The sequence below is a fragment of the Tamandua tetradactyla genome, chromosome 9 (genome assembly GCF_023851605.1).
Source record: "Tamandua tetradactyla isolate mTamTet1 chromosome 9, mTamTet1.pri, whole genome shotgun sequence".
In the NCBI taxonomy this organism is placed as follows: Eukaryota; Metazoa; Chordata; class Mammalia; order Pilosa; family Myrmecophagidae; genus Tamandua; species Tamandua tetradactyla.
The window spans coordinates 113,389,671-113,411,088 of record NC_135335.1 but is presented as its reverse complement, the minus strand read 5'-3'; the positions used below and the strand labels follow the sequence as shown (position 1 = coordinate 113,411,088).

The 21,418-nt window shown below is 35.1% G+C and overlaps 1 protein-coding gene and 1 pseudogene across 2 annotated transcripts in view; one reads left to right on the top strand and one right to left on the bottom strand.

Annotated features, from left to right (window-relative positions):
- TRIM23 (tripartite motif containing 23) overlaps positions 1-21,418 on the top strand; it is a 62,582-nt gene that overhangs the window by 22,103 nt on the left and 19,061 nt on the right. For both annotated transcript variants that reach the window (XM_077117309.1, XM_077117308.1), the window contains exons 3-7: positions 510-631; positions 2,446-2,724; positions 3,321-3,503; positions 6,019-6,234; positions 12,290-12,424. In XM_077117309.1, coding sequence (XP_076973424.1) covers positions 510-631; positions 2,446-2,724; positions 3,321-3,503; positions 6,019-6,234; positions 12,290-12,424 — 935 coding nt within the window. The remainder of the gene's footprint in view (positions 1-509; positions 632-2,445; positions 2,725-3,320; positions 3,504-6,018; positions 6,235-12,289; positions 12,425-21,418) is intronic.
- LOC143646385 (ATP synthase F(0) complex subunit C3, mitochondrial pseudogene) lies at positions 12,808-16,326 on the bottom strand (annotated as a pseudogene).

Below are 21,418 nucleotides of genomic sequence, written 5' to 3'. Positions count from 1 at the left end.
TGCTGTGGTAGTGCTGATGTTTTCCTTGTGGTGAACAGCAATTTTTAAAAAGAAACAATAAAAAATTTCAGTGTGCTCCACACTGTAGGGGTGAATATTGATTTATGAAACTTTGATTTCATTTATGTTTATGTATGTTGTCCTGGTTTGCAGTATCAAATGTTTGTTACTGTAGGCTGCTGTAAAAAAAATAATTTGAAAGTTAGTGTTTTAGTATATGTATCAATGTTAGTGACAAAATAAGATTTGTAAGTTAAATGATAGAAAAATATTTGGGTTTTTAAAATATGATTCTACTTGGAATACTGAGGGGTACTTCAGTTTTTTAAAGAATATTACCATAACAAGTATTCTGGCATAAAAGGAAAATGGGGAAAATTGTGAATTTTTAAAATTCAGAGGTTATTAGTGATTAAAGTATGTGACTTAGAAATTATTATTGGAGTGTGAGTAAAATGATTGATATTCCATTTTGTTAAATTTTGTTTTTGTTTTTACATTTGTTCTAGGAGATTCAGGTGTTTGGGGACTGAAGAAAAATTTTGCTTTATTAGAGCTTTTGGAACGGCTACAGAATGGACATATTGGTCAGTATGGAGCTGCAGAAGAAGCCGTTGGGATATCTGGAGAGGTATTGATTGAACTTCTTAAAATATTCATTATGAGCATGATTTTTTCTATTAATTTAAAATCTTTGCCTTCATAAGCACAGTATAACTGCACCTGCTCTAGCAAGTAGATTTCTAGAAACACAACTCTATTACATTTCAGTTCTGAAGGCAACAATATTCCCAGCAGACAACAGTAAAACTGAAACTTGAATTCACTGAAAAGTCTATGCCCAAACTGTGTTTTATGTGTAAAATTGTCTCCCTGTTATCATTCAGTTCTATCCAAGAATAAAGTGAAAGAGTAGAAAGATTACAGAAGAGTAGAAAGGATGTGGGAGCTACATTAGGGTGCAGGATGCAAAAGTAAAGCAGTCAATAGAAAAGCACAAGAAAGAAAGAACTATGAGTGCCACCAATTGAACAGTAAACAATCTCTGAAGAACTTCATGAAAGAGGCCAGTTAGTGTGGTAGGTAGCAAAACACCTTAACGATAGACATAGGTCCTAAGAAATTATTACTATTATTAAATATTTTCAAGGAAAGGTTAATTTATATATATAGATAGATATACTCTCTTTATCCAGATGCCTAGTATATTAGAAAGATACCCATCAATAGGTGTTAAAATACGTTTTTACTCTTAAAGAGTTGTCTGTTTAGCTCTTGTAATACAGAGAGTTCTAATAAGAATAATTGTACTAAATGACAGTTAATTTCCACTTTCCCTTTATTAAATGATGATTTCTTCATGTTAAAATTAGCCAATTAAGTGAATTTCAGACTGAAGCACTCTTGTTTTCTCAGATTTTTGCAACTCTTTCTCATACTATATCTTTTATCATTAATTCAAAAGAATAGTAAATAATGCTGACCTTGTAAATTATTTATTTGTCAGAACTGGAAAACCAAGACATGAGTTTTTTATGTTATATTTACACATTCATACATTTCTCATAATTACAAACGTAACTGATCAACTTCGGATTCGTTTTTTATTTAATGTGATATTGAATGATTCCCTTTATGTATTTTCTAATTTTTATTTCTGGAAAAATATGTATAAACTCTCTTTTCAATTCTGGCCTTTTAATATTCAGCAAAAAATATTCAAAGCATTCTTGGTTATCTCACATGTAATTTCTCTAACCACTTGTATTGCTTTTTAATAATTAACATAAAGAAATTACAAATAATATTTTGTAGTTTATATGTAGGTTTTATTATTTTTTTTCCTCTTTGCTTAAACGAGTGGTTTGAACTATGCTTATGCAATACACTCAGCTGTGGAGCTTAATAAAAAAGTACACCTTCCCAGGTTTTACCCACAACCTATGAAATAAGAATTTCCTAAATTGGAGTCTGGGTATCTGTGTTTGTAAAAGCTTTGTGACTGATTCTAATGCACACTCCCTGGTTATCAAAATAGCAGCTGTTCTTTTTCCTTTCCTTTACATATTCATGACAAGTAATATTTAAAGCAAAAAGCGTGTATTTCAGAACAGATTTTTTTTTCTTAAAAATCCTAACCTCTCTGGTTCAGCTTCCTTGTGGTTAAAATGAGGAAATTTAGTGGATGATGTCTTTGCACTCTCTGTGAATCTAGGAGCTTAGTTTTCATTTTGGCTTCAAATCGATAAGATTTATTGGTAGTCAGTCTTGGAAATAGCTTCTGACTCATCCACAGAAATGACTACTTTTTCAGATGACTTTTGTACTAGTTTCCAGTGTATTTTCTTGAATAAAGGCAGCCAGTGGGCGTCTTCTACATTTAAAAATGTGTCGTGTTGTAATGATTGAGATTCAGTTTTAAGGCATTCATCTTTTGTTTGTCAGAGCATCACTCGTTGCGATGAAGATGACGCTCATGTTGCATCTGTATACTGCACTGTGTGTGCGACTCACTTATGCTCAGAGTGTTCCCAAGTTACACATTCTACAAAGACTTTAGCAAAGCACAGGCGAGTGCCTCTAGCTGATAAACCTCATGAGAAAACCATGTGCTCTCAGCATCAGGTGCATGCCATTGAGTTTGTATGCTTGGAAGAAGGTTGTCAAGCTAGCCCTCTTATGTGCTGTGTCTGCAAAGAATATGGAAAGCACCAAGGTCACAAGGTATGAATTTAATGAAATTAGATGACTGTAGCTAGCTTACCAGCTCTGCATTTGTTTTTACTGCTCTGATTCTCTATGCTAAAAGTAGGTATTGAAGAAGAGTTAAGTAATGAACAAGTTGGACTTGGTAGCATGAAAAGAAATGAAAAACTTAATTTCTGAAAGTCACAACAAAAATTCCAGAGATGCTCAAGATTCTTTGTTTACTGAAAAGTTGCTTCCCAGCAGGAAACGAAATCCTCTTGGGTTTGCGTGTTTTTATAATGCACTGGATGTTTTGGCAGTATTTACTTGTAGTCATGAACTATTACTAATGATCCAGTTTTGGAGATGAAGTCTTCCTGGGTTCTTGAATAGTGATAAACAGACTTCCAAAGTTTAAATTATTTCTTTGCAGGAGAAGTAGTTTTCTTATGAGGAAGTGAAGAGGAATTAGTGTTTTTTTAACCTTTTTGTGCTGTGCTTATTCTAAATGTGTTATGAAAGCCACTTGTAGCTGATGCTTTTTTTTTTAAAATAGGAGGGGTTTAAAGAGATGTATTTATATCATTAGTCAATGTTATGTTCCTTTTCTATAATTATGTTGCATTTTATAGCATTCAGTTTTGGAACCAGAGGCTAACCAGATCCGAGCATCAATATTAGATATGGCTCACTGCATACGGACCTTCACTGAGGAAATTTCAGATTATTCCAGGAAATTGGTTGGGATTGTTCAGCATATTGAAGGAGGAGAACAAATAGTGGAAGATGGAATTGGAATGGTCCACACAGAACATGTATGGATTTTTTCTTCTTCTTTACCTTATTTCCTTTTTCCTTCTCACCCTTTGTCCTTCTAATAATAATTTGTTGAGCATTTACAATATGTAAGTACTGTACTAGTCACTGGAAATAAGGTTTTAAAAAATTGTTTCTGACTTCATGGAGTGTGTAGTCTATTATGCAGAGAGTTTAAAGTGTGGTAACTGTGGTTTATTTTATGAGGGGATGTGCAGGGTGCCATAGCAATGCATAAGAGGGGCATCAATTTGGGTGAATCAGAGCAGTCTCCCTAAGAGAAGTGATTCTAAATAGAGATATGAAGGAATTAAGTCAGAGAAAAGAGTGAGATGGGGAGTGAGTTGTCCCAGAGAGGAAAGCATAAATTGAAATGCCTGGAAATGAGAATTCATAGGAACTATAAAAAGTTCACTATGGTTAAAGCTTTGAGTTTTGGGTGGGATATAGCAAGAGAAGAGGTTGGAGAGTTAAGAGCCAAATTCCGCAAGATCTTGTTAGCCATGTTAAAGAGTTTGGACCTTATCTTAAGGGCATTAATGAACCATTGAAGAACTGACAGAGGAATACATAATCATATTTGCATTAAGATATGCAAATATTAAATGTTAAATGTTTTAATGTTCAGATTGATTTGGAGGAGCAAGAAGATTAGAAGCAGGGAAACCTATTAGGGGGTTGCTGAAGTTATCTAGTTGAGAGATGTTTATGGCCAATTAAATACTAGGTAGGGAGAATGGAGAGTAGATGGGTTTGAGATTTTTAAAGAAATAGAATAGGTAGGTCTTAGTGGTTGATTGATAATATTGATTAATACATAACTGGAGGGTCAGACATGATGTCCAGGTTTCTATATTGCCCAACTGGGTGGATAGTAATGTCATCTCCCAATAGGAGAGGATGAAGAGTTTTGGGAGGGGATAATGGGAGTAAGTTTAATTTGGATGTTGAATTTATTATTCCTGTGAAATAATCAAGTGGAGATACCTTCCAGTGAATTGAAGAGCTAGTAGGTGTTGCAAAGAGAGTGTATCTAACTGAAAAACTTTGGCTGTGAAGGGAAAGAACAAACCAGGGTTGTAGCTGTAGTTGGTTTTTAAAATTGAATTGTAGAGGAGAAAGGAATCTTTTCAAATAGGAATACAGGGATGGTGAAAATGAATATTTTTTCTCTGGTAATCAAACAAATTTAAAACTAAATCATTGGGGAATGAAATTAGAACTCCTGTGTCCCATATAGTAGCCACAAGCTACATGTGGCTATTTAAATTTAAATTAATTAAAAATTAAATAAAATCCAAAATTTAGTCCCTCCATCTTAGTAGTTTCAAGTACTCAGTAGTCATATGGGACTACAAGTGCTCAATAGGCATGTGGGGCTAGTGGCTATCATGTTGGACAGCATAGATATAGAACATGGCTATCATTGTAGCAAGTTTTATTGGAAATAGCTATGCTAGTGTGTACATTTTCATTCATTCCCCCAGCAAGTATTAAACACAAACCAAGTACTTGATATTGTTCCAGAGGTTGGGGGTACACCATTATACAAGACAAAAATCCTTGCCTTTGTGCAGTTTACATTCTAATGGAACAGAAATATGTTAAGAACGTTGGAGAAAAATAATGGAATGGGGAGTGTAGTTTTATATAGGACATTCAAAAGTAGATTCCCCCAGAAGGAAGTGCAAGTACAGAGTCCCCGAAGTTGGAGTGTTCCTGGTATATTCAAGAAGCCCTGAGTAGCTAAATATGTCCAGGGCAGAGTGATGGGGATCGGGTGGAAGAAGTAGTAGGAATTTAAGCACTTGCTCTTTTCTCTGTCCGCCGGTCTTCCTGGAGATATTCACATGGTCCCTCTTTCACCTTTTTCGGGTTTTTAGCCAAATGTCCCCTCAGGGAATCTCTCCTTGAACTTCCCACATAAAGGACTTTGGCATATACTCTGAGTGGAATGGAAAAAACATTGGAGAGTTTTAAGCAAAAGAGTAACATGATCTTTCTAACTTAGCATTAAGAGAGGATCATACTGGCTGCTGTGTGTTAGGAGTAGATTTAGTGAGACCAGTTAGAAATCTATTATAATAATCATGTGGGAGATGATGATGGCTTGGATGAGGTTGGTAGAAGTGGAGGTGCTGGGGCATGATCAGTTTCTAAATATACTGAGAGGTCAGCAGAATTTGCTGAGAGGCTAGATATGAGCTATGAAAGAGAGATATTAAAGGTGACTCCAGTATTTTTGGCTTGAACAACCAGGGTGGTGTTGCCATTTACTGAGATGGAGGAAACTGCATTTTGGCGTGAGGGAAACTGGAAATTAGATATTCCATTTTGCTTGAGATCTTAGTTATGCAGCTGGATAGATGAAGTATAGTTGAGGAGAAAGGTCTAATGTGGAGATATAAATTTTGGAATTTATAGGGCTATAGGGGGTATTTAAAATTTTTAATATTTTACATATAAAGTCTTTTTAAGTTTATAGTTGTTTAAAGCTTATTTTTATTTTGTTAGGTACCAGGTACTGCAGAGAATGCCCGGTCATGTGTCAGAGCTTATTTTTCTGATCTACATGAAACTCTTTGTCGTCAAGAAGAAATGGCTCTAAGTGTTGTTGATGCCCACGTTCGAGAAAAACTGATTTGGCTCAGGCAGCAACAAGAAGATATGACCATTTTGTTGTCCCAGGTTTCTACAGCCTGTCTCCATTGTGAAAAGACTTTGCAGCAAGTAGGTAGTTTAAACATGGTGAGGACATAGTTTAAGAAAGAATTTTTCAAGTTAAGTACATAATTACCAGAGGTATACCATAGTTAGTTATTATTTTAATAAATATTTAGTTTCTACTACATGTTTTAACTTTGTGATTAGGATACAGTCTGTAACCTTAGAATTGATCCATCAGCCATAACAGTGTCCTCTCCTTCATATGCCCTCTGTACCACCAACCATGTGTTCTAGAAGCTAACTTGTCATTCTTCAGTCTTGCAAACATTCTGCTCTTTTTTTTTTTTTTTTTTTTTTTTTTTTGCCTAACATGTAGTATTCTTTTTGCTCGGAGTGCTTAAGAATCTCCCTTTTTGATAATGGCAGTCCTCCTTCTTCAAGGTCCAACTTAAATATTTGCTCTTCTTTGAAGTATTCTCTCTTCATTGCTAACTTTTTGGGTGTTTCTCTAACATGTATTAATATCTGTGCTCTAATTCATTGATTTTTAACTTTGATGTCATAGCAAACACATGTTTTGTGATGGGTGAATTATCATAAGCAAGTTGTTATGCAGTTTGCAGACAATTTATTTTTTTTTCCTCCAAGAGTTTCTCCTGAAAGGCTGTGACATGCGGGAGGTGTTTTGTTTTTTTTGAACTTTTTTATTGTACAGAATAACATATATACAAAGCAAAGAAATAAAAAAGCAATAGTTCTCAAAACACTCTTCAACAAGTAGTTACAGGACAGATCCCAGAGTTTGTTGAGGGCTACCATACAATCCTCTTAGATTTTTCCTTCTAGCTGCTCCAGAATATAGGAGGCTAGAAGGCTTAAATATTTTTTTTTATCATCACAATCAACTTTTTTTCTTCTTTTTTTTTTTGTGAAAAATAACATATATACAAAAAAGCTATCAATTTCAAAGCACAGTACCATGATTAGTTGTAGAACATATTTCAGAGTTTGACATGGGTTACAGTTTCACAATTTTAGGTTTTTACTTCTAGCTGTTCTAAGATACTGGAGACTAAAAGAGATGTCAACTTAATGATTCAACATTCATATTTGTTTGTTAAATCCTATCTTCTCTGTATAACTCCACCATCACTGTTGATCTTTCCAACCCTCTCTTTAGGGGTGTTTGGGCTATGGCCATTCTAAGTTTTTCATATTGGAAGGGTCTGTCACTAATATGGGGTAGGGAGATGGAACTATCTGATGTTCTAGAGAGGCTGGGCCCTCTAGGTTTCAGGACTTCTCTGGACCAGGGACCCATCTGGAGGTTGTAGGTTTCTGGAAAGTTACTCTAGTGCCTGGAACCCTCGTGTAATCTTATATATTGATGTATATTATAAGATGTTCTTTAGGATTAGCTGGAATGGTCCTGGTGGGGCTTGGCAGGTTATAATAGATAGTGTTCTAGTTTGCTAGCTGCCTGAATGCAATGTACCAGAAACAGAAAAGCTTTTAAAAAGGGGAATTTAAAAAGTTGCTGGTTTACAGTTCTAAGGCTGAGAAAATGTCCCAGTTACAGGTCTATAGAAATAGCCAATCAAAGGCACCCAGGGAAAGATACCTTGGTTCAAGAAGGCTGATGAAGTTCAGGATTTCTCTCTCAAGTTAAAGGCACGTGATGAACACAGTCAGTTTCTCTCTTGGCTGGAAGGGCACATGGCAAACATGGCATCATCTGCTAACTTTCTCTCCTGGCTTCCTTTGAAGCTCCCTGGGAGGCATTTTCCTTCTTCATTTCCAAAGGTCACTGGCTGGTGGACTCTCGCTTCTTGTGGCTATGTCATCCTGCTCTCTCAGAATCTCATTATCCAAAATGTTTCCTCTTTTATAGGACTTCAGAAAACCAATCGAGACCCACCCAAATGGGTGGAGACACATCTCCCATAATCCCGTTTAACAACCACTCTTGATTGGGTTACATCTCCAGGAAGATGACTTAATTACATACAGCATTGAATAGAGAATATTCTGCCTTTAATGGGTTTTAAATTAAAACATGGCTTTTCTAAGGTACATACATCCTTTCAAACCAGCACAGGTAGCAAGGTCTTACTGAAGCTTGCATAGGAGCAACCTCCAGAGTAAACTCTTGACTCTACTTGAACTCTCTCTGCCACTGATACTTTATTAGTTACACTTCTTTTCCCCCTTTTGGTCAGGATGGAATTGTTGATCCCATGATGCCAGGGCTGGATTCATCCGTGGGAGTCATCTCCCATGTTGTCAGGGAGACTTTCATCCCTGGATATCATGTCCCATGTAGCAGGGGAGGGCAATGATTTCACTTGCAGAGTTGGGCTTAGAGAAAGTGAGGCCACATCTGAACAACAAAAGAGTTCCTCCAAAAGTAGCTCTTAGGCATGCCTATAAATAATCTAAGCTTCTCTGCTACCTTCATAAGTGTCACAAGAATAACCTCAGGATTAAGGGTATGGCCTATTGATTTTGGTGTCCCTAAATTTTGACACAGTATCAGAGGATTCCCTGATGGTAAGGTTTATTAGTTCCATATTCTTTCTCCCATCCCTCAAAGGACTTTGTCAATACTTTTTGATTATCTGCTTAATATACTCTAGGATGTATCCAGGCATTACAATAAGCTATACAGGATTAAAAGACCTCTTTTTTATTCTGGGCTCCCTGTGTTTCGGTTGTTCAAATGAGTTCTACAGATAGGTTGAGTTAGATTATGCGCTTCAGAAAATTTCAGTTCCAGACCAAATAAACCTTTTTTCCTTTGTTCTCAAAGAGTGTGTGGTTCTAAAATATAGACACTGTCTTCCTTACCCCTGTGTTCTTAATTACTTTAACCCCAACCTCATCGGCTTTATTCTTATCTCTAAATGTCAGAATATATAAAACAGCCTCTCAAAAATCCAGATATAAAATTCACCAGCCTGGACTTAATGTGTCTGCTATAAAAGCTTACAATCTAGGTCCCTGTTTTCTTATAAGCATTTTCTAAAGGAGACCATACCATTGTTGTTCTTTTGTTTCTGGCTTATTTTGCCTCACAAAATGTCCCAGATGTTTATTCACATCGTTGCATGCCTTACGACTTTGTTCCTTTTTGTAGCAGCACAACCTTTGTTCATAAGTATACACCATCGTTTAAAAAATAAATTAGATTCAAGGTTATTTTGACAAAAATATAAGTCATTCTCACGTGTGATTCTTATCTTCTTACATGAGTAGGAATGTAAGTGTAATTTTTCCCCTCAGAATTCCAGATTAACTGCAGTTTATTTTATCTTAATTAAGAAACTGCTAATGGTTTTATTGATTTCAGATCATTGTAGAGCTAAACTTTTTACCATTGTAAAGTGTCTTCTCTTTCATCAAGTATCTGATTAGGCTTATATGAGCCTATAACCATTAGTATTGAATTGTTATTTAGTATTGCATTGAAATATAACACTTGGTGTTGATGTCATTTATTAAGTTGCCTTTTAGCTCCAGTTCTACTCTTTATCCTCTCCTTTATAATGCTGGTGCTGGAACTGTATAAGCCAGTTTTTTGTTTTGGCAGCTGACCTCGTGTTAGACTCTGCAATAGAACACTAGAGGGAGGCTGCAAGCTGGGATGGAGATTTCTGTTTACTTTTTGTGGGTTCCTATGGGTATCACTCCTTACCTGAGGAGAGCCCCTTCTTTAGAGGTCTGAGTTTCAGTTCATATGGGCTCCTCATATAAGTTTCTTAAGTTTTGATAATTCTAACTTTTCCCTTTTTTTCCTCTCAGCCCTGGAGGTGATAGCTGTTTCCTATTAGTTGTGACCTCTGTGATACCTCAGAATTCTTTTTACTCTATCACTTCCCTAGTTAATAACATCACCTAGTTAACAGTTCTCTATATTAAGTTCTTTCTGTTCAAATAACTGGTGTGTTTTTTGTTTGTGGATTTGACCTTGAATGATACAGTATACATCCTTGTTTGTCCTTCTAACTGGTAAGGGAATTCATCTTTTTTATCTTTGTATCTCTGTATTCTTTGTACTTTGATAGAAAGTGCTCAATAAATACTTTACAGCTCAGGATGGGTAATCAAGGTACACAGCAAAATCAGAACTGAATTATGGCCGAAATTGTATTTACTTGAATACCTTAAAGCATTTTCTTACTCATACCTATTTTATGAAAAAGTGTGTTCATATTTACAGACATATTTAAATGCATTTTGGAGTTTCTGAAGCGTGTGTCACAGTGATTGGTGATTGTTAATGTTATGGTATTGATTATCTCACTATGTTAATGTAAATGGTATTGGGGTCCTGGTTTCATTCTTCAGATGGACCTATAGTTTTGTTCTGATTTATGGCCATAGAGCTCTAACCCCATCCAATGTTCATAAAAGTTTCTGCTACAGAAATAATTAACCAGAAGTATGGATATAACATCTACAAATTCATTAATACTTTTAAGAACTAAACGAAATCATCCTTTCCCCATAAATTATGCATCTTCAAAGTTGTAAGCATTATGTTAAGTACTGAGGATTTGTTTATTCAGTGTCACATACATTGTAGGTATATGGTGTATATCAGTGAGCAAAACAAAAGAAGTGTAATTTTGTGGAACTAGCACTCTAATGAGGAGACAGATAATAAACAATAGCCATATATACATAAGTAAATTATCTAGTATGTTAGAAAGTGATAAGAACTACGGGAAAAGGAAAATGTGGAGGGGTATAGGAGATTGCATTATTAATTACAGTAGTCAAAGTAAGCAGGATTGAGAGAAAGTGAGATTTATGCATATTCAAAGAAGGTGTAGGAATTAGTTCAAGGCCTAATATGGGGAAAGACCATTCCATCTGAGGAAATGGCTAAAGCAGAAACCTTAGGGAAGCATACTTAGTGTGTGCTAGGAATAACAAAAGAGGTTACTGTGGCTGGAGTAAAGTAAGCAAGGGAAGGCGTTATAGGAGCTGAAATCAGAGAGGTAATGGGGAACTAACTGTATGTAAGACCTTCAGTGATTGAAATAGAGAGCCATTTTAGACTTAATGAGCAGAAGACTGACTTGATCTTACTTGCTAAAAGATCACTCTGGCTGATGTGTAAAAAATAAACTGAAATAAGGCAAAGATGCAAGGAGGGAGTTCTATAGTTAAGGGGATGTTGCAGAATTTCAGGTGGGAGGAGTTAATAGTGTGGCTCAGATAATGGGAGCTAGAAGTGACCAAATTCTGAATCTCTTAGGATTTGCTGACAGATTGCATGTGGGACATGAGGGAGAGAGAAGGCAAAAAGTCAGGAATGATTTCAAGGTTTCTGAACTGAGCAACTGCATCAGTTGCATCAGCATCTGTATTTAGTGAAATTGCTCTCAGCTAATATGGATATCCAACAGTGAGCAAAAAGAGACATACATATTTATATATATGCATACATATTTGTATTGTTGGGGGATCTCTTTCTTATGAAGAATGTATTTGTATATATATCAAGAAATTGGAAAGTATTTGACTTTGAGGAGAGAGCCAGGGGATATAGAATGAGAGTGGTGTTTCTCAAAGTTTGACCTTTAGTCCTTTTTTGTTTTTAAACCAATATATGTATGCCTTAAATTATATTTCATACTTTTTATAGAAGTATAACTATAACATAAATACAGAAATGTATGCAGAAATGTTTCAGCCTGTACATTACCATGTAACCAGCATCCAGAAACATTGTCAACACCTTAGAAGCCCTTCTCATCCTCCCTATCTGTATTCCCCAACAAGAGTAAATCATCATCCTGACTTCTAATGCATATTTTATTTTTGCCTATATGGTAATTAATATGATTGGAATCATAGTAAGAACTCTTTGTATCATGTCTTCTCTATTTGTGAAATTTGTATCATATGTAGTTTGGTTCTATTTACCCTTTCTTCTGCTGATAGGCCTTCAAATTATTAATTAGTATCATCCTAGTCAAATTTACGTTTAAGTTAACTCTGATTACTGTGATGTTGAATGAGTTGTTATTAAATTTTGGTGATTTAAGTTTCTTTTTAGCTTATTTCTCTAACAAAAAATTTATGAGAATTACTATGGTCTCTTCTATAGGATGATTGTCGAGTTGTATTGGCAAAACAAGAAATTACAAGGTTACTGGAAACATTACAGAAACAGCAACAGCAGTTTTCAGAAGTTGCAGATCACATTCAATTGGATGCCAGCATTCCTGTCACATTTACAAAGGTAACATACTATACTTCATTTTTAGGTATGTTCTCTGACAAATTGTAATTGATTTACATTCCATGATAATGATTTAAAGAGACAATTAGGAAATTCATGGAGTATAGGATTTTTTTAGGTTTATTTATCAGTGGAAAATAGAATGAATTGTATACTGAATCCATCACTTTTTTTTTAGAGAAGTTGTGGGTTTACAGAACCCATCACCTAACCTTAACAATTAAAAACTTGTTTCATCTATTCTTTTCCCCATCTGCTCTCTACTCTCCATCTCATGTTATTTTTAAGCAAATCCCAACATCATATCATTTCATCTGTGAAATATATCAGTGTTTATCTCCAAAAGATAAGGACTCTTGGAAAACCTAACCAAAATATCATTATTACACCTAAAAATTTGAAAAAATCTTTAATTTAATCAGCTATCCTATTAATAGTTAAATTTCCCAGATTGTTTCAAAAATGTTTTAACAGTGTTTTTAGTTTTTATTCTTGAAATGTTTAACCAAACATTAATTGCACCCATTTTAAAAGGGCTCATGTTTCATTTTACTTTCTATTTCTGGGGACTTCTTGAAAGATTTAATTTTGTTTAATACTTTTGTGAACAATGTAAATGGTCCAGAGTTAAATCAACAAAGCAAGGTAGATTCAGAGATGTCTACTTCTCTGTCTTGTTCATTCTATTTTCTGCCTGCCCACAGAAAAACATTTAGAATATTTTCTTTTTTTAAATTTATTTATTAATTAAAAAAATTTAACAAATGAACTAAAACATCAACATATATAATCAGTAATTTACGATATCATCACTTAGTTGCATATTCATCATTTCTTAAAACATTTGCATCAATTCAGAAAAAGTAATACAAAGACAACAGAAAAAGAAATAAAACGAAAACAGAAAAAAATAGATTATACATACCATACCCCTTATCCCTCCCTTTCATTGATCACTAGCATTTCAAACTAAATTTATTTTAACATTTGTTCCCTCTATTATTCATTTTTATTCCATATGTTCTACTCCTTTGTTGGCAAAGTAGATAAAAGGAGCATCAGACACAAGGTTTTCACAATCACACAGTCACATTGTGAAAGCTATATCGTTATTCAGTCATCCTCAAGAAACATGGGTACTGGAACACAGCTCTACATTTTCAGGCAGTTCCCTCCAGCCTCTCCATTACATCTAAATAACAAGGTGATATCTACTTAATGCGTAAGAATAACTTCCAGGATAACCTATCGACTTTGGAGTCTCTCAGCCATTGCCACTTTGTCTCATTTCGCTCTTCCCCCTTTTGGTCGAGAAGGTTTTCTCAATCCCTTGATGCTGAGTCTCAGCTCATTCTAGGGTTTTTCTCAATCCCTTGATGCTGAGTCTCAGCTCATTCTAAGATTTCTGTCCCATGTTGCCAGGGAGGTCCACACCCCTGGGAGTCATGTCCCACATAGACATGGGGAGGGTGGTAAGTTTGCTTGTTGTGTTGGTTGGAGAGAGAGGCCACATCTGAGCAACAAAAGAGGCTCTGTTGGGGGTGACTCTTAAGCCTAAATTTTAAGTAGACTTGACCTATCCTTTGTGGGGTTAAGTTTCATAGGAACAAACCCCAAGACTGGGGGCTCAGCCTATAGCTTTGGTTGTCCACACTGCATGTGAGAATATCAAGAATTCAACTTGGGGAAGTTGAATTTCTCCCTATCCTCACCATTCCCCGAAGGGGACTTTGCAAATACTTTTCCACTCACTGATTGAATCACTCTGAGATTCATTGAGGCATCACTCTGGACAAACCAACAAAATCTCATGTCCTACCTGAGATTCCAAGTACTTAAGGTGTTCAGTCAAACTAGAATATTTTCTTAAGTTTTATTTCTTACATTTAAAAAAATGTGGAGAAATGTTTATATATTTGTATCCACACTTCTCACAATTAAAAATCAAATACCTTGCACTCTCTTTTCCACCTTGCTCTTTTCATTTACCTGTACATCCTAGATCTCACTGCACAGTAGTGTAAAAAGTTATTTCCCATTCCTTTTTACTACTGCAAGGTACTTTATTGTGAAGATATGCCATGTTTTATTCAGCTAGTCCCTTGTTGGTGGAAAATTGGGATGTTTTAGTCTTTTGCTGTGATAAATAGCCTAGTACAAATGTGTCTCTTCATATATTTATCAATGTACAGGTGGAATTTCTGGGTTGCAGCATAAATGTCTATATAATTCTTTTTATAATTAGAAAAGTTGTGGATTTTCAGAACATTCATGCATAAAATACAGCAGTCCCATTTGCTACCTTATTATTAACATCTTATATTAATGTGATGAGAGTAGATTTTTATAATTGTACTATTAACTATAGTCAAGGTTTAACATAGGGTTCACTGTGTTGTGCTGTTCCATGGATTTTTTTTTTTTAATTTTTATTTTAGAAACCTTGAAGTTTCCTTTTTAATCACATTCAGATATTTAATTCAATGCTGTTAATTATGTTCACAATTTTGGACTGCCATTATAACCATCCCTTGCCAAAACTTTTCCATCAATCTATATTCTGATGACTAATGATGTTTTAGTATCTTTTCATGTGATTTATGGCCATTTGTATATCTTCTTTGGAGAAATGTCTATTCAAGTCTTTTGCTCATTTTTTAATTGGGTTCTTTGTCTTTCTGTTGTTTAGGTTTAAGAATTTCTTTACATATTTTCGCTGTTGAATCTTTATCAGATATTTAGTTTCCAAATATTTTCTCCCATTGAATAGATTGTCTTTTTACTTTCATAATAAAGATGTTTGATGGTCATGCATTTTTAATTTTGATGAGGTCCCATTTATCTATGTTTCTTTTGTTGATTATGCTTTTAATATAAAGTCTAAGAAACCATTGCCTAACACAACATTCTGAAGATACTTCCCCATGTTTACTTCTAAGAATTTTATAATTTTGGTTCTTATATTTAGATCTTTGATCCATTTTGAATTGACTTTGTATATGGTATGAAGTATATCGTTATTCTTTTTGTATAGGGACATCCAGTTTTTGTAGGACCATTTCTTGAAGAGACTGTTCTTTCCCCATTGAGTAGACTTGACACTCTTGTCAAAAATCGTTTGGCCATAAACATGAGGATTGATTTCTGAACTCTTAATTTGATTCCTTTCATCTAATTGCCTGTCCTTGTGCCAGTACCATACTTTTTTCCCCCCATACTGTTTTGATTACGATATCTTTGTAATAATTTTTAAGATTGGAAGTGTGAGTCCTCCAAATTCATTATTCTTTTTCAAGATTATGTACGCTATTCAGGGCCCTTACCCTTCTATGTAAATGTTTTTGGTTTTGTTTTTTAATTTTCATCTTTAATGAAATAACTTTGAAAATAATGTACATTTCCATGACAACAATACTATAATTTTTAGAGTCACAGTAAAATTATACAGAATTTTATCTGTAAATAATATGAATACCAACGTTTTAAGGAGTGATTTTTGTAACATGGTAAACAAAATCAAGAAAGCAACCGTCCAACAAAAGAGACCATAGCTTCAGAGAAGGCAAATCCCAGGATAGAATATGAGAACAGCTGTGCTTCAGTGAAGGGTTTCTGGCATAACTAATGATGAGGCTACCAAAGATTAGCATCAGAGCCAGCCACTCCTGTTGCAGCAACTGTATCAATAATAGCAGTATTAATGTCTCTGCTGTTTACATTGGTCTGAAACTCCCTTTGGGTTTGCTGAGACACACCAATTTGGGCCCATCTAAACACTGTAGAACTTCCTCAGTCCTATCCTCTGGTTGAGATAACACTGATGCAGAAATTGGTCTGAATGAAACTCCGCATCCAACTCAGGACAGAGTAAGGGTGCAGGTGAGCTTGGCAAATGCGAACATTTACACTCTTCAGGGCAGTGCGGCTGGAGGATTTGGGTGATGTGGGTTCTTCCCCAGCTTTCATTCTGGGTTGCAGATGGAGCAGCAGAGGTTGAAGGAGTAGAGCCCTTCCATGTCAATTTTTTTTTTTTTTTTTTGCATGGGTAGGCACCAGGAATCAAACCCAGGTCTCTGGCATGGCAGGCAAGAACTCTGCCTGCTGAGCCACGTGACCTGCCCATTTCCGTGTAAATTTGATGGTAGCCATTACCATTTCTGCAAAGAAGTGTGTTGGGATTTTGTTCTGTATTGCTTTGAATCTGTAAGTCACTTTTGGTAGAATTGACTTCTTGACAATATTTAGTATTCCAGTCCATGAACACAGAATGCTCTTCCATTTATTTGGGTCTTCTTTGATTTCTTTTAACAATGTTTTGAGATTTTCTGTGTACAAATCCTTTGCATTTTTGGTTAGATTTATTCCTTGATATTTTTTCTTTTAGATGCTATTGTAAGTGGAATTTTTTTTCTTGATTTCTTATTCAGATAGTTCATTTTTAGTTTATCAAAATGCTACTGATTTCTGCATGTTGATCTTGTACCCTGCCACTTTGCTGAAAATGTTTATTAGTTCCAGGAACTTTGTTGTGGACTTTTCAGGATTTTCCATATATAGGATCCTGTCATCTGCAATCAGAAAGTTTCACTTCTTCCTTTCCAGTTTGGATGCCTTTTTTTTTCTTTCTCTTGCCTAATTGCTCAAAGTAGTATGTCCAGTACAATATAACAGTGGTGACAGTTGGCATCTTTGTCTTGTTTCAAATCTTTGAGGGAAAGCTTTCAGTCTTTTACCGCTGAGTATGATGTTAGTCATTGAGTTTTCATATATACCCTTTATCATGTTGAGGAAGTTTCCTTCGATTCTTACTTTTCTGAGTCTTATCAAAGAAAAGACATTTGTCAAATGCCTTTTCCATGTCAATTGAGGTGATCTTGTGTTTTTTACCTTCATTTACATTAAGTGGTCTGTGACATCACTTGATTTTTTTTCAATGTTGAACCACCACTGCATACCTGGGATAAATCCTATTTGATTGGAGTATATAATTCTTTTAATGTGCTGTTGGATTCAGTAACTAGTATTTTGTTGAAGATTTTTTACATCTATATTCATAAGGGATATTGGTTTGTAATTTTCAGTTCTTATGGTTAGCTTTATCTGTCCTTGGTATGAATGTGGATTTTGCTTCATATTATAAATGAGGTAATGTTCCCTCCTCTTCAATTTTTTGAAAGAGTATGAGCAGAATTGGTGTTAGTTCTTCTTGAAATGCTTGATAAAATTCACCAGTGCAGCCATCTGGTCCTTGACTTTTCTTTATTGAGAGGTCTTAGATTACTATTTCAATCTCTTTACTAGTTATTGGTTTATTTTCATCTTCTCTTTCGTCTTGAGTCACTGTAGGTAGTTTCTGTGTTGCTAGGATTTGTCCATTTCATCTAGATTATCTAATATATTAGTATACAGTTGTTCACAGTATACTCTTATACTCCTTTTTATTTCTTTGGGTTGGTAATAATGTTCCCCTTTTCATTTGATTTTAGCTGTTTCTGTCCTTTCTTTGTTCTTTGTTAGATTAGCTAAGATTTGTTGATTTTATTTATGCTTTCAAAGAACCAACTTTTAATTTTGTTGATTCTCTATTTTTTTTTAATTCTCTAATCTCTATTATTTCCTTCCTTTTGTTTGCTTTGGGTTTAGTTTGTTCTTTTTCTAGATCTTCTAGTTTTGAGGTAAGGCCTGTGATTTGAGATATTTTGTTTTAGAAATTTAGAGCTATAAATTTCTTTCTCACTACTGCTTTTGCTGCATCCAATAAGTTTTTATATGTTGTATTTTCATTTTCACTCGCCTCAAGGTATTTCCTAATTTCCCTAATGATTTCTTCTTTGACCCATAGGTTATTTAATAGTATAGTTTAATTTTCATATATTTGTGAATTTTACATTTTTACCTTTGATATTGATTTCTTTATTCCATTGCGGTTGGAAAAGATACATTGTATGATTTCAGTATTTTTGAATTTATCGAGATTTATTTTATAACCTACCATATGATCTAGCCTGAAGAATGATCCATGTGCACTAGAGAGGTTTGAGTGAAGTATTCTACTTATGTCTGTTAGTTCTAGGTAGTTTAGAGTACCATTGAGGTCTTCTGTATTCTTAGTGATATTCTGTAGATGTTGTATCGGTTATTGAAAGTGATGTATTGACATCTACTGTTAACGAAGAGCCATCTATTTTTTTCCTTCAAATCTGTCAATATTTTGTTTCGTATATTTGGGGCTCTGCTGATAGGTGCATATATACTGATATATACTGATAATTATGTCTTCTTGTTGAATTGTCCCTTTTATGTACAAGATACTTCTTTGTCCCTAATAACAGTTTTTGAGTTAAAGTCTATTTTATCTGTGACTAGTATACTACCCCACCTCTCTCTTGTTTCCTACTTGCATGGTATATTTTTTCCCATCCTTTCACTTTCAACCTACTTATGTCTTTGATTTTCAGATGAGTCTTTTGTAAAAAAAAAAAACATAGTTGGTCATGCTTTTTATCCATTCTGCCAATCTCTGCCTTGTGACTGGGAAGTTTAAAGCATTTACATGTAAAGCAACTACTGATTATACACTTTTCTTTTGCCATTTTGCTGTTTAGTGTTTGTAAGTCTTACACTTTTTTTTTTTTTTAACATGGGCAGGCACTGGGAAATGAACCCAGGTCTCCAGCATGGCAGGTGAGAACTCTGCCTGCTGAACCACCCTGGCCTGCCCCTTATACCTTTTTTGACCCTCAATTCTTGTATTAATGTCTACTTCCATATTTATTTGGATTTTTTTGTATTGTACCATTCTGAGCATTCTGAGACCCTTCTCATTTCTTTCTGAATGTATTTTTCACATATTTTCTTTGTGGTTGCCATGAGGTTAAAGTTTAACATCCTAAATCTATAACAATCACATTTGCTTTAATACCAATTTAACTTGAATTAAAATATACATACACAGTCCTTATACCTCTCAATCTCTGCCCTCCTTTTTTGTACTTGCCACAAATTATATCTTTATACATTATAAGTTCAAAACCATAGATTTATCATTACTTTTTAGGCCTTTGCATTTTAGCACCTGTAAGTAGTAAGTAGTGGAGTTACATACCAAAAAATACAATATAATAGTATTGGAATTTATAATTACTCATGTAAGTACCATCACCAGAGTTCGTTCTTTTTATTTTTCATTTTATATATTGTTTGTTTATTATTTCTTTATGCCTCTTTGAACTACTGTATAATGTCCTTTCAGGTCTGAAGAACTCCCTTTAATATTGCTTGTAGGGCAGATATAGCAGTAATGAACTCCCTCTGCTTTTGTTTATCTAGGAATGTCTTAATTTCTTCCTCATTTTTGAAAGAAAGTCTTGCAAATGTGTAAATCTCGGCTGGCAATTGTTTTCTGTCAGCATCTTAAATATTTTGTCCCACTGCCTTCTAGCCTCCATGATTTCTCATGAGAAATTGGCATTTAATATTGTTGGGATTCCTTATATATGACTCATTACTTTTCTCTTACATGTTCAAAACACTCTTGTGGTCCTTGGCATTGGAAGGTTTGAATATTCTGTCTGGAAGTGGGACTCTTTGAATGTATACCATTTGGGTATTGTTAGGTTTCTTCAATGTGCGTATTCATGTTCTTCTTTCAATTTGGGAAGTTTTCTGCCATTATTTCTGTAAGTATTCCTATGCCCCTTTCTCTGTTCTCTTCTGGGTCTCCCATAATATGTATATTGGTATGCTTGATGGTGTCTCACAAGTCTCTGAGGCTCTGTTCTCTCTTTATGATTCATTTTCCTTTTTGCTCCTCAGCATGAATCATCTCGGTTGTCTTGTCTGTGAGTTCAATGATTTTTTTCTTCTGCCACCTCTAATCTGCCCTTGAAACCCTGTATAAAATTTTAAATTCCAGCTTTTTTGTTCTTCAACTCCAGTATTTCTGTTTGGTTCCATTGAGAATCTCTAAGTGATTAATTATCATATTAGTCATTAATTCTTTTTCTCATATCCTTTAGTTCTTTCTCCCTGTTTTTCTTTATGTCCTTGAGCTTTTTGAGGATCATTTTTAAAAAATCTTTTTCCAGTAACTACAAAGTTTGATCATCTTCATTGATAGTTTCTGGATTTTTCCCCCCTATTCTTTATTTTTATTACATATGTTCTATTCGTCTGTTGATAAGGTAGATAAAAGGAGCATCAGACACAAGGTTTTCACAATCACAGAGCCACATTGTGAAAGCTATATTATTGTTCAATCATCATCAAGAAACATGGCTACTGGAACACAGCTCTACATTTTCAGGCAATTCCCTCCAGCCTCTCCACTACATCTTGAACAACAAGGTGATATCTACTTAATGCGTAAGAATAACTTCCAGGATAACCTCTTGACTCTGTTTGGAATCTCTCAGCCATTGCCACTTTGTCTCATTTTGCTCTTCCCCCTTTTGGTTGAGAAGGTTCTCTCAATCCCTTGATGTTAATTCTCAGCTCATTCTAGGGTTTTTCTCAATCCCTTGATGCTGAGTCTCAGCTCATTCCAGGATCTCTGTCCCACATTGCCAAGAAGGGCCACACTTCTGGAAGTCATGTCCCATGCAGAGAGGGGGACGGTGGTGAGACTGCTCGTCGTGTTGGCTGGAGAGAGAGGCCACATCTGAGCAACAAAAGAGGCTCTCTTGGGGGTGACTCTTAGGCCTAAATTTTAAGTAGACTTGACCTATCCTTTGTGGGGTTAAGTTTCATATGAACAAACCCCAAGACTGGGGTTCTGCCTATAGCTTTGGTTGTCCACACTGCTTGTGAGAATATCAAGAATTCAACTTGGGTAAGTGGAATTTCTCCCCGTTCTCACCACTACCCGAAGGGGGCTTTGCAGATACTTTTCCACTCACTGATCGAATCACTCTGGGATTCATCGGGGCATCACTCTGAACAAACCCCAAGACTGGGGGCTCAGCCTATAGCTTTGGTTGTCCATACTGCTTGTGA